Source organism: Lynx rufus, unplaced genomic scaffold (genome assembly GCF_022079265.1).
Source record: "Lynx rufus isolate CCGP_SWC_20201006 ecotype Redwood Valley unplaced genomic scaffold, mLynRuf1.p SCAF_25, whole genome shotgun sequence".
NCBI classification, from domain to species: Eukaryota; Metazoa; Chordata; class Mammalia; order Carnivora; family Felidae; genus Lynx; species Lynx rufus.
The window spans coordinates 12,166,416-12,179,020 of record NW_025814840.1 but is presented as its reverse complement, the minus strand read 5'-3'; the positions used below and the strand labels follow the sequence as shown (position 1 = coordinate 12,179,020).

The 12,605-nt window shown below is 39.2% G+C and overlaps 1 protein-coding gene across 1 annotated transcript in view; it reads right to left on the bottom strand.

Annotated features, from left to right (window-relative positions):
• Nucleotides 1-9,693, bottom strand: part of HEATR1 (HEAT repeat containing 1) — a 50,343-nt gene extending 40,650 nt beyond the window's left edge. Inside the window, exons 1-10 of the mRNA XM_047088641.1 lie at nt 9,614-9,693; nt 9,145-9,318; nt 8,402-8,618; nt 6,481-6,622; nt 4,899-5,000; nt 4,324-4,464; nt 3,107-3,318; nt 2,820-2,953; nt 1,105-1,207; nt 79-189 (exon numbers count right to left, since the gene is read on the bottom strand). Of these exons, the coding sequence (XP_046944597.1) occupies nt 79-189; nt 1,105-1,207; nt 2,820-2,953; nt 3,107-3,318; nt 4,324-4,464; nt 4,899-5,000; nt 6,481-6,622; nt 8,402-8,618; nt 9,145-9,286 (1,304 nt within the window). The 5' untranslated portion in view covers nt 9,287-9,318; nt 9,614-9,693. The remainder of the gene's footprint in view (nt 1-78; nt 190-1,104; nt 1,208-2,819; nt 2,954-3,106; nt 3,319-4,323; nt 4,465-4,898; nt 5,001-6,480; nt 6,623-8,401; nt 8,619-9,144; nt 9,319-9,613) is intronic.
• Nucleotides 9,694-12,605: the final 2,912 nt, after the last annotated feature.

Below are 12,605 nucleotides of genomic sequence, written 5' to 3'. Positions count from 1 at the left end.
GTTATGATGTGACCTGTGAATCTTCTTTTAATAAAACAAGACACACACATTCAACAAGGGCAGAAACACACAACTTACTTGCTTTCCAAAAGTCTGATAAGTGGAAGAAACTGTTCGTTAAGCAAAGATACTTTATCAGGACCGATTTCTTCCTGTGAACTATATGAAATATACTCTTCAAAAAGAAGGCTGCAAAACAAAACAAGTATCAGCAGACATGAGAGCTACTATTTATTGACCACCCATTATATTTTAGATGCTTCAGAAATACTTCTGCCATATTTCCACAAGGTAACAGTCATTCTTATTTTACATATGCAAAAACCAGGGCTGAGAACTCTTGTAATCTGCCTGTGATCAGAGGACAGCCATCGCAGCCAGTGCTCAGCGAGCCCTCCTGTGCCATCAACAGTAGAGCAGGTTCTCAAAGCCTGCTGGACTCCGGGGCCCACACTCTCAACAGTACTTCCCACGTCTACTCTCATTTAATCCACAAGCCAATTCCGTGAGCGAGGGGCACGAATGACACACAGCAGCAGACAGGCCAATGTTACACAACAGCAAAACCAGATCCAGGCAGTCTGACCTTCAGAACTTACTACTCTACTCTCCTGGAAATGAGAGAGGAAGGATTGAAGCCCATGTCTGACTGTAATGCCTACATTCTTTTCACTGTATCAAGTTGCCCTTTAAGTGAAAAAAGAAAATGGGAGACTGAACTATCTTTACAGAAAAGAAAGAATTTTCACTTCACACCCTCAATATTAAGTTTCTAATTGATATTTACTAAATACTAACTGCGATGCATTGTTTCAGGCATTTTGACGCAGTTATTAATAGGAATCTCAAATCAACCACTAGTTCCATGTAGCTATAACCCAAATTTAGCTTAACTATTAACTTTCCATAATCCCATTTAAGCATTAAAAACAAATTACTTTTTCCTTCTACTGCCATCATTACTGCACTAAGTAATTAATGAAATGATATGGACAAATCAAGAAATGCATCATAAAGAGAAACTGGAAGACTGCTACCCAACTCTAAAAAGTATACTAAGCCCCAAAGATACAAATCAAAAGCATGTCAGAAATAACAGCTTACCTAGCCAGCAAATGATCTAAGTTGTTCTTCAGTGATATATTTGTAAGTATAGCTTCTAAATGTCTCCTGTAGATTTGACCATCTGTCCCTTCAGTTTCTTCACCTTAGCATACAACATAAATTAAAATTAATGGGGAAAAATTCTTTTGCACCTACATTATTAAATTTACTTACAGCAGAAAAGTCTTCTACAGGAATCTTTTTAAACCATATGTATTGGTATCCAGCTTTTTACCTGTTTATAAAAGTGTATCTCACCTATTCAGCTATGTATATTTTTTACATTTTTGTATACATTACCCTCACTTACGCTTTACCTGAAATTCTCTACATTTTTAAAAACAAGTTTTCCATGCCTTATTTATAAAACAGAGGTCCAAAACATAGTTGTGCCAGGTCATATTACAAGTGGTTGAAGTTGGGACCCAAACCTAGAGCCCAGGAAACTAGCTCTGAAAGCAGGCTCAGCTTGCATCTTGATGCGCCTTACTGAACTGAGCCATCATCTTCTATTCCACATTTACTGCACATATATTACCAATCAGCTGGTAGCCCTGCCTTCAAAGATTGGGACCACATCACCACCAGAATAGGAAAAATATACTTTTATACATGCTACTCATATCTCTGACACATATCTAAACCAAGATCCGGTTAGGCAAAGCTCATTTTCCAATAAACTGACACACTTTAGAGATGTCTTCCCTAGTATGTTTTTCTTAGTCTAAGTGGCAACAGGACCAAACATTTCTTCTTGTACTTCTCTATTTATTGAAAGATAAAAAGCATATAATGGAAATAATCATTTTTAATAACCGTTTTTACGGCTTAAAAATGTGTTTTTTTTTTTTTAACATTTATTCATTTTTGAGAGATCGAGACAGAGTGTGAGTGGGGGAGGGGCAGAGAGCGTGAAAGGGAGACACAGAATCCTAAGCAGGCCCCAGGCTCCAAGCTGCCAGCACAGAACCCGACATGGGGCTTGAACTCATGGACCGTGAGATCATACCTGAGCCTAAGTCAGACTGAGCTACCCAGGCACCCCAAAATTTGGATTTTTTATGTATGCGATTTTCTTGGTCTGCCATGTTCAGTGACTCAAAGGACTTTTATGTTCATTGACTCCAAGGAGAAAAACTTTTTTGGCAACTGAATATTTGTCATACATGAGTCACTGAAGTTCATTAAATATCTAAATGAGAAGGGAAAGTTTTACTGGGTAACATATGTTAATCATTTTAAAATAATTCCATAGCCTTTTTAACGAAGAGATTGTTTAAAAACACACATTAGAGGTTCCTGGGTGGCTCAGCCGATTAAGCATCTGACTCTTGGCATAGGCTTAGGTCACAGCTCACGGTTTACGGGATGGAGCTCTGTGTCAGGCTCTGCGCCGACAGTGTGGAGTCTGCTTGGGATTCTCTCTCTCCCTCTCTGTCCCTCCCCTACTTGTGCACAAACTCTCTCTCTCAAAATAAATAAACATTAAAATAGAACACACATTAAAAAGACACACCAGAATTCTGAGCATATCAATTAACAAATATCTCCTTCAACCAATGTACTCCCACCTCAAATGTTTTTCACATTAAAAAAAAAAAAAATTACACAAAAACAATTAGCAGAAACTTGAAATATCTTACAGATATTAACAATTTTAAGAGAATCAAATCTTAGACGTTACGCTTCTGGACACATAATATACAACCACGAACCTGTAATATGATTAACGATGGAGACGACCAGATGGGGAAGCATGTAACGCAGAAGAGGACTGACATCATAGACTTCAGAAATCCCATGAAGTATTGTAATAAGATCAGGAACGTTACACAGATGAGGAAATGGCCTTTGAAGAAACAAGTACATAAAATGCTAACTTCAAAAGTCAGATAATACATAGCAATTTAAAAAAAAAGTATACATCATCTTTGAAAAGAATTATTCAAAATACTTTCATTCTCCTGTATTTATCATCATTTCCCAATTCAATCGTACGTACTTTTTCCCAAGGCTCTCTGGCTTCTGTCTCTGCATGAGCACTATTAAGCAACCTAATCCATCCTTGATCAAAGAAGGAATTTTGGTCAACGTTTTGATGATCTGTGAAGCCAACGAATTGACGAAGGTGTCCTCCATTGTCACTTTCACAGAAATCTGACATATTATCATGTACGTTGCAGCTCTGTAATCTGGTAAAGATGATTTCAACCCCTAAATATTTTTTAAGATACAAGGAAAAATGATAAGCTATATCTTTTAACTTTACTTAAAATGTTACTTTACCTTGACAAATTAAAAATGCCATAAATGAGAGATTAATACTACCTAACGTACGCTGAAGAGTCAACAACTCTTCAGAATTTAGCCTCTTTCCTGAGCACACAGAGATGAGGTTAAGTCTCTTGGATGAGAGGAGGGATCTCAGCAGGTCTCCCAACTTGAAAATCCACTACATATGCTAACAAGGGCCAACAGGCTCTTCTTTTATGGGCAAACACCCACCAGTGTAAAGGAGACTTCAGAGACAAAGACAATAGGGGCGCCTGGGAGGCTCAGTGGGTTAAGCATCCGACTGACTCAGGTCATGATCTCACGGTCTGTGAGTTCGAGCCCCACATCGGGCTCTGTGCTGACAGCTCAGAGCCTGGAGCCTGCTTCGGATTCTGTGTCTCCTCCTCTCTTTCTGCCCCTCCCGCATTCATGCTCTGTTTCTCTCTCTCTAAAATAAATAAACATTAAAAAAAAAAAAAAAAAAACAAAGACAGTAATTTTGGGACACCAGCAGGAAGTGAAAGCAGTACCTAAGCAGTACCTCCACAGGGAATCTGGGAGGGTGGTAGGTAGGCAACAAAGCACCTGGGAAGAAGAAACATTGAGAAGTGGAAGTCACTGTCAAAAGAGTAAGAGCATATGCCCTGATGGAGACTTTCTAATCCATTCTGCTTCCAGTGAGTCAAGATGACTGCTAAGAAAACAAATCTGAAAGGTAATGTCAGGGCCAAATAGCCAACATTTATTCTTAATGAGCCCTAAATAAGATCCCACTTTTGCAAGTTTTTAAGACAAAAAAGTCAGATTTTTTTTACCTAAAAATTAAATCTTGCCAACCATCTGAACTATGCTGTCAACTTAAAAATAGTTATGTCTAAGTGAAATTTTCATAAAGCCAGAAAACTCCTTCAAGTACAAAATAATCTACACCCGAGCAGGACCAACCTTTTGGATATATGGAAATAGCTTGGCGACTATATTATCCAATACGCCCTCAGCAGTCACTAGAGCAGACACGATGGTAGAAGCATAGAAAGTTAAGAGCACTCTCAACTGAGCTGAACTCCCAGGATACTCAACAAAAACCTACAACAAAAAAACACAGAGCACAGGTTTAAAAAAAAAAAAAAAAAAAGCAAGGCCAATTAGATAAACATATAAGAATGTTTACAGCTCCCCTCAACTACTTCAGACTGACATTTTTATGTTTACCATATACAACATTAAATACACAAATGCAATGGTTCAATTAAATATGACAAGAATGAACAATCCTGACTTCTGATCCCCTCTTAAACAGTCACTGTAAATAGAATTTGACAAGAAACAGAGTAATTTATTTTTGTAGGAAAACACCTTTTGTGACGAAAGACTGATTCAAGCTGCTCATGTTCCAGAACAGTAGCTCGCTTAACAAAAGGAACTTCTTCTAAGTACAGTTATCGGGGAATGCCTTTCTTCACTCAAAGCAAGCAATCTTTTAATGGAATCAGAGAGTCAGGGAACCAGATACTACTCACCTTCACAGATTTTGTCACCAGACTACAAATGAAATCCATGAATCCAAGATCTTTGTAGCAGTGGGTAATCAAAGTTCCCCTAGCTAAGGGCACTCCATGTTGCTGTTATAGACAGAAAGAACCAATCATCATTAGGGATATTGATCAACTGATCATTTTTTAAAGTACCTACCACAGTACAACTTTGTACTGGTGCAGTCAATACAAAATACAGTCTCTCCATATAGCTGGTGGTAGAGAGGAAATGAACATATAAAATTGTGCAAACTTTAGAAATCCAAAAGGGGTCAGCAATGGGGGTAGAGGTACTCAGTGAATACTGCCTACTTACCATGTGTTGCATTTTCATATGTATTTATCTAAATCTGGATTCTCTAGATTCTTAGGAACTCTACTAGTTAGATTGGGTTTTTGAGCCAATGTGCTGTGGTTGTCTTTGCTTTACAAGAACACTAGTAATAGAAATAGACTAGGAACCCAGAAACCTTATACTGCTATTCCCACCGCTTACACCACACATGGCATGTACGGGGTGCTCAATAAACACTGAATAACTAAAAGAAAGGAGAATCTGAAGTGAACTTTAATAGGTGAGTGGAGTTGCATACCTGAAACAAATGTGTCTAGAGAGCATCAGCGTCTGTGTGTAGAGTAGGGGAAAAAAAATGACCTTGATGTTATATTAGCAGAGGGAGTAGTTTGGTAAGCTTTATTATGGGTTGTCTTTCTCTTCTTCAACACTCACTGGTTCAAGTGCTTTACATCCAAACTCTTAAACTGTACTTCCAATTAAAAATTCCCATTCCTTTCTTTTTACTAATTCTGACCACTGACCTCACTATCATCACACATCAAATTAACTCTTTTCAAGGTCCCACAGTCTGTTAGTCTACTTTTGCCCCATCTGTGCTCCTCCTAGCCTGAATTGCCATACTTAATATTCAGTAAAATTCTTGTCTACATAAATGTACTTTCTTCTACTGTATGTTGCAAACAAAGTGAAAACGGCCAAATCAGTCATTTTATCACAAAACCATGCTAACTGATCCTTACCAGACCCTTCCTGTAAGGCAACCATCCTTTTAATCATCTATAGACTAAATGATAGCATCTTTTTTTAATTCAATTTTAATAATTTCCTTAAGTCCATCATCCTTATCCTTTTAATTTTTTGAAGTATTTTTCTTTTCTTCACCTCCAATTTTTTTTTAAAGCAATTCAGTTCCAAGATCTAAAATGTCAGACAGTAGTGTAGTGGAAAGATAATAAACTTTAAAATCAGATCTAAATTCAAATCCTAACTGCCACTTTATAGTTATTTGAACTCGGGCAAGTAATTCTCTTAGCCTGTGCTCATCTGTAAAAATAGTTTTGTGAAAAACCAAGATAATATAATGAGAATTGCCTAGCCTAATGTCAGGTGCCAAGTAAATGCCAATTTCAACTAGAAGTTAGGAAATAAAAGTGATGGAGGTAATACTTGGACTACCTGTAGGAGCACTAAGGACTTCATTTTTTCCAAATTGTATCCCTTAATCAAGACCTATAATGATTATAGACACATGTCATTCAACAATCATACCTTAACTGGTGACAACCAAAACCATTTGTGCTTTGGATTATTAATTTTCAGAAGCTGTATAACCCGTACAAATATTCTGGTCTCGTGGTATGGTAGAACACAAGCAATGAGGCTATCTTGATTATAAAGATGGATATGGAACCTGGGGGGAGAAAAGCAAGCAATTTGAAATGACACAAAACCTGCAAGCACATATTTCCTTCCATGTCCAGATTCTCCATCAACGAGCTAGAACTACTCAGAATTAAGTATCAGTAAAAACAAGTACATGACGATATGCAAGATAAAGAGCACTAAGTGATAAGCCTCTACTTTGCATTAAAGTACTTCTCAACAGAGTTCCGTCAACTCTTATGCAGTAATAGTTTTTACTATTCAATGTAAGAATTTACATCCCATTCACTTTCTCTCAACTTAAAAAAAAACAAAACACTATTATTAAATTAACATAACTGCGGGACCACTGTGGTCAAATCAACAGAAAACCAACTGGTCAACTAGGCAGCAATGCTCGGCTCCTCTCCATGCTCTAAAGTTCAGCTTCCTCAGCTTATCAGAATTCTAAAACCAGAAGACTAAAATCACATTACTTTCTCTGAATTAGAATAAATTGTCAGATTACAACTATATATAATTTGTCCCTAAACTTCACACAACTCTGTATTGGTCCCTCTACCGTAGTAAGACAGGCTCATTAGCCACATCAGATACATTAAATCCTTTCTAGCCTTGAAGATCTAGCTCAAATGCTTCCGTGTTCAGGATGCTTTTCCTGATACTCCCAGCGAAGTGATTCCTCTTATTTCTATTACATGTTAAACTTACTCGCCAAGATGCTACTTTCTCCGTGAAGCTTTCCTCAACTACTTCAGGCAGCACAACAGCCCCAAACTTTGCATACACCTTTACTTCAAAACAATAACCAAGGGCAGCCTATTTAACCTTGTGTTGAATCTAATGTTTACTTAATAAATAAGTTACATGAATAAATTAAAAAAAGTACTCCTATGCTAATCATCCCAGCTAATGCTGGGGGGAAGGAATTAAATGCTAGAAGAAAAAGGGAAATATTACAGAATTGCTGTTTTCTGTCTGATGACTCCAGTGTTCTGATCATCAGAAGACCCAAGTTAAACTTAACGTTTTCTTAATGACTCACTTGCGTCCAGAAGGGAAATCACTTTATCCCCATGTCTCCAATTAATGAAATAAAGCTCTTTCTACTTTTAAAACATACAACACATGGCAGAATAAACAAAAGTGTGTAAGATGTGATGTGATGCCAATTCAGTGAGGAAATAAACTTGAATATCCTTACTAAGACAATTTCCAACGAGTCAAACTCTGGAAACAGTCTTGTATCTCAGATCACTAGTTGTGTGACTAGGTAAGTTAACCCCTCTATGCCTCAATTTTGTAAGGTGTACAATGGGAATAACACACGTACCTTCCCGTAAGAATGCTGTGAGCATTGAGACGGTGCGCGCAAAGTGCTTACCACAGAACCTGGTATGTAAATGCTCAATGTACATTAGCTATTATTGTTTTTCTTAAGTTACGGTATTTTAGAGAATACTGTTTGCTTCTTCCCAAAGCACTGGTTTTGTTATTTTGGCAAGAAAGAAGTTTAATAATATCCTTTGGTCCAAATATGCGGTAACAGTTCGTAGTGGCAAAGTGATGTGAGCTCCTTGGAACTAATATAGTTGGTCTATTAACTCAAGATCCCCAGTAGTTGTATTTCTGTCAACAAAAAGGAGTTTAACAGAATGGCAAGCTTATCTCATCTTACAGACATCGTGTTAACCTCTTCATAGACCTAATTTCTCAGCTTTAAATTGGCTTGTGTTCTCATTACCTAATTTTTAAAAAAAGATCACAGTTGTTAGCCCATAGTTATTTCTGTAAATTAATTTGTTACCTGTGAATCAACCACTCCAGACACTTCTGTGCTGGCTTCAGCAGGAAGTAAGGGGACAAGTGAATAAGGAATAATGAAATGTTTTCATCCAGCTCTTTGTTCACTGCTTTGGTCTGAACGCTGCGCTCCAATGTTTTTGCCAGCTGGCTGAACAACGGTGCTTCAAACTGCTCAAAGGAAGGATCGATCCCAAGCAGCTCTTCCAGGCCAGTGCATCCTAGGAAAAGGACACTGTATTTTTAACAATTCTTTGCAAGCAAACTCAGTTTTACTTATCCCTAAAAATCTTGTATAACCTGTAATACAGTCCCAAACATAGATTTCTAGTTTTCAACATAAAAAAACAAATCATTTCCCCAACCAGAACAGAAAGTTCTGCCTGGCAGGTACCATTCTTTAAAAAAAAAAAAAAAAAAAAAAAAAAAAAAATCCCTTGCAAGAATCAGGCCAGTTCCCATAGGAATTGGGAAGACTCCTCCTTGACCCCAGCCACGCCTCCAGCCTCTTTTTGACTGTCCACTCCACACATTAGTTAACCTCCCAAACTTTGTCTGTGAAATTCAGATACTGCCACGTTTCAAGCATCAAGCACATAGTTATTTGTTATCCTCTTTCTCTGAACAACATAAGTCAACAAATTGGAAACTCTTAACGGAAGAGGGAGGGTCAGAAGAGAAAACAATACAGCAACAACCCCAAAACAGGTGCTTCGAAGACCTTTTCTTAATTAACGGGTAGCTCACCAATGGCAAAAGCGGTGTCCCTGTCGATGGTGGCCGCTTCTTTGGGGTCAAACAACAAAGAAGCAACTTCATCTCTCGATAACAGACTGCGGTCACTCTGAGGGAGGGCGAGGCGTTGGAGTTGCTGGGCTAAGGACGTCATCTCCCACGCAGGCGGATTTCTAAAAACACAGGCTAAAAAACAAAGACACTGTGAGAAGTCTCTAGAAAACCACAGGTGGCTGAACCACGAGCCTCTAATGCCTCGCATACAAGTAACTTCCTTCGCACTCAGCGCCGTCACGGACACACAGCCGGCTGCCCCGGGACTCACGGACCCCAGGGTACAGACGCCACAGCAACAGCGTTAACGCAGGTTCCTGGGGCCGCGCCGTGGCTTTCTTCAGCCCCGACCACGCGAGACTCGAAAACCCGCGGACACCTCACCCTCCCTTGGTACACCGTCTACTCCCCTGCAGCTCCTGCTCACCGAGAGCTCGAATTCGGGACGCAAGTCCGGAGTGACCAGCCTTCACGGCAGTTCCCACATGCTACCAAAGCGGCCGGCTCTCGCCCGGAAATTCAAAGCATGCTTCACAGGAGCTTCCGGTTTCAGGCACTACGGCAAGAGAAGAGGTACAAGCTTGCCAGAAGTACGATACGATGGCTCCGCCTCTCTGCGTCGAAGCCCCGCCCCCTCGCCGTGCCAGATTTCAGGCTCTGGGTCTGGGTTGGGTCCGGCTCCTGTGCTGGGGCTGGGTGTCCGCGCCCGGCTTTGTGCCTGAGGGTTTCAGTCTCAGGGCTAGCCTTTTGTGAGCGTTAGGGATCTGTAGCTGGAACCATTCATTCAGAATACGTTTATCCAGCTTTCACTGTGTACCAGCAGATTAGCCAGCGGTTAAAAATGTGAGCTATGAAGTCACGTTGAGTGGGCTCAAATCCCGGCGCTAGCGCCCCTGAGCTCCACCGAGTTATTTCATCTGAGTTTGTTACCTTCTCTATGAAGTGGGGGAAGGCTGAGAATTTCATGAGGTGAGCTGCTGATCGAACGATGCGAGCCGCTCTATGAATGGTGGTTGCCACCGCCTTGGATCTTGGGGACCATCTTGTCACCGACTACTTTGCATTCCTGGAAAACGCATACTTAATTTTTTAAATTTTATTTTAAAGTTAACCCTGTTGAGATACAATATACAAACCAAATTGCCCAACTCAGTTCAACAGTTCTTTGAGTTTTAACAAATGGCAGATGTAACTCTCTCCCCATTCAAGACATAGGAAGTTTCCATTGCCTCCAAAAGTTTCCTCTTGCCCCTTTGCTGTGATGCCCACCCCTACTCCTGGCCGCAGGCAACCACTGGTCTTGACATCATTATAGGTTAATGGTGCTGAATAATATTCTTAATATATAGGTTAATGGTGCTGAATAACATGGCTATACCACCATCTGTTTCCGAAGCAGGTGGTAGGTACTACAAAAGGGAGCGGAGTGGTCTCTCCAAGAAGCTATCCAGGTCGCTGGAGTAATTGGATATCCTACATCTCTTTCTGGATGCATTCTTTACTCTCAAGAGGTGGAACTTTCTTCCGTACCAGGATGTCACTCTTTCAGTCACCCTTTTCCCTGAAGATTGTTGGAAACACAGTTACAAATTTCGGGGCTCCCTGCTTATATACTTAACAAGTATTCTCTGCCTTTTATTAACAGTCTTTTTTTTTTTAATGGTTTTTTGTTTTTGTTTTGTTTGTTTGTTTTTGTTTTGTTTTGAGAAAGAGGCGCGCAAGCTAGGAAAGGAGAGAGAGAAAGAGAGACAGAGACAGAGGATCCCAAACTGGCTTTGCTGACAGCAGCAAGCCAGATGCAGGGCTCAAACTCACTAACCTGTGAGGTCATGATCTCAGCCAAAGTCCGACTCTTAACCAGCTGAGCCACCCAGGTGCCCCATTAGCACAGTCTTTTGCTGTTTTGCTTTAACAGCGTTCAAAACAACCTCCAAAATATCTGTAGGTAGTTAATAATCTTTTACAATAATAACTATGTGGTGTTAATTGCCTTAGGAAAATAACATGATCTTTTTAACTTCTGGTGATATCTATTTCACCCAACCAAGCAGACCTCTCAAAGGAATTTTTTTGTTCTAATGTGTCAAGAGAATTTTGCTTAACAAGAGCAATCAACTTAGGGAGAAGTTAAAGTAGTAAAAAAATGAAAACCAGTACCAGTTTATCCACAAAGCATATTTGCTTTTCCACTTTAAAAAAAATTCTGAGTATTTTTTTAAAGCTTTATCAAAATGAAAATGTTAAAAAGAAAAAGTGCTACAGGTATTTGGTTCAACTCTTCATCTACCAAGAAAGAATTCACTGAGAATTCAAGCAAATTGGCATTTATTTGGGCAATGAGAATTGCAATTCGGAAGACAGAGTCAGATAGAAACCTGAATTGCACTCTGAAGAAGACAAAGAGGGGGCAGAGATGTGAAGGTGAAAGGTCACGAGTACAGTTTTCATTTAGGTCCTCTATGCAAAATAGGAATTAAAAGTAGGTTAACTGGGATTGGTTGGATTAATAGATAAATGAGGGATTGAAACTTGTCCAATTGAATTGCCTCCTTAATTGGAAAGATCCAGGTGTCATGGTGATGAGGGAGTGAAGTCCAGGCTGAAGGCTTGAAGCTGGCAAAAAGTTCATGGTTCCTCCTGTGAGGACGTGCCTAAAGTCTTCCTCCTTTCTGGCCTCTCAACCCTGCCTAAAAGAGCTAGGCTTACCTCGGCTGGCTTGCTCCGTGTTGAAATCTTTTATGCTTTTTTATGTCAGTTCCAACGGTATACGGTGCCATGTTGAATTTTACTTTGGACGTAAACTAGGAAAGTAAGAAAACAAGTCAAAGTTTCATATATATATATGAAATATATATATGTATGATATATATACACAACATGTATATATACATATATATATTTTTAAAAAGCATTTACTTTAAAATATACTGTGATTTTGAATTAGATATTTTTCTCCATTTTAGAAGAATTCTCTGGATATATTCCTGATTGTTTTCTGATGATCTCTTCCTTGGATTTTGTGACTATATGCCCATCTCCCAGTTTCATTACTCATCTGAGGAACAGAGCAAACTTACTTTTGCAGTTGTTATTTGAATTTAAAATATCAGTTGTACGGCATGTGTTGTTCTCCATTGCTTCTACCTAAAAATTCTTTCCATGGCTTTTGCTCTTTTACATTCATTAAATCCATAATTTTAGCTATGACTGATACGTATTTCTTGATGCAAGGATAAACATGGCTTTCAGAGATGGAATTTTAACCATATGTTCTTTCATCTGATGAGGGATGTCATTATGACAGAGCAATGAATTTTGTTCCTCATTTCAATCACTATTCAGGGCAAGGACTCTATTTCCACCCCCACAATTCTAAGAGTGATCTGAAAAAATGAGTTGGGTTTTTTTCTTTTTTTCTT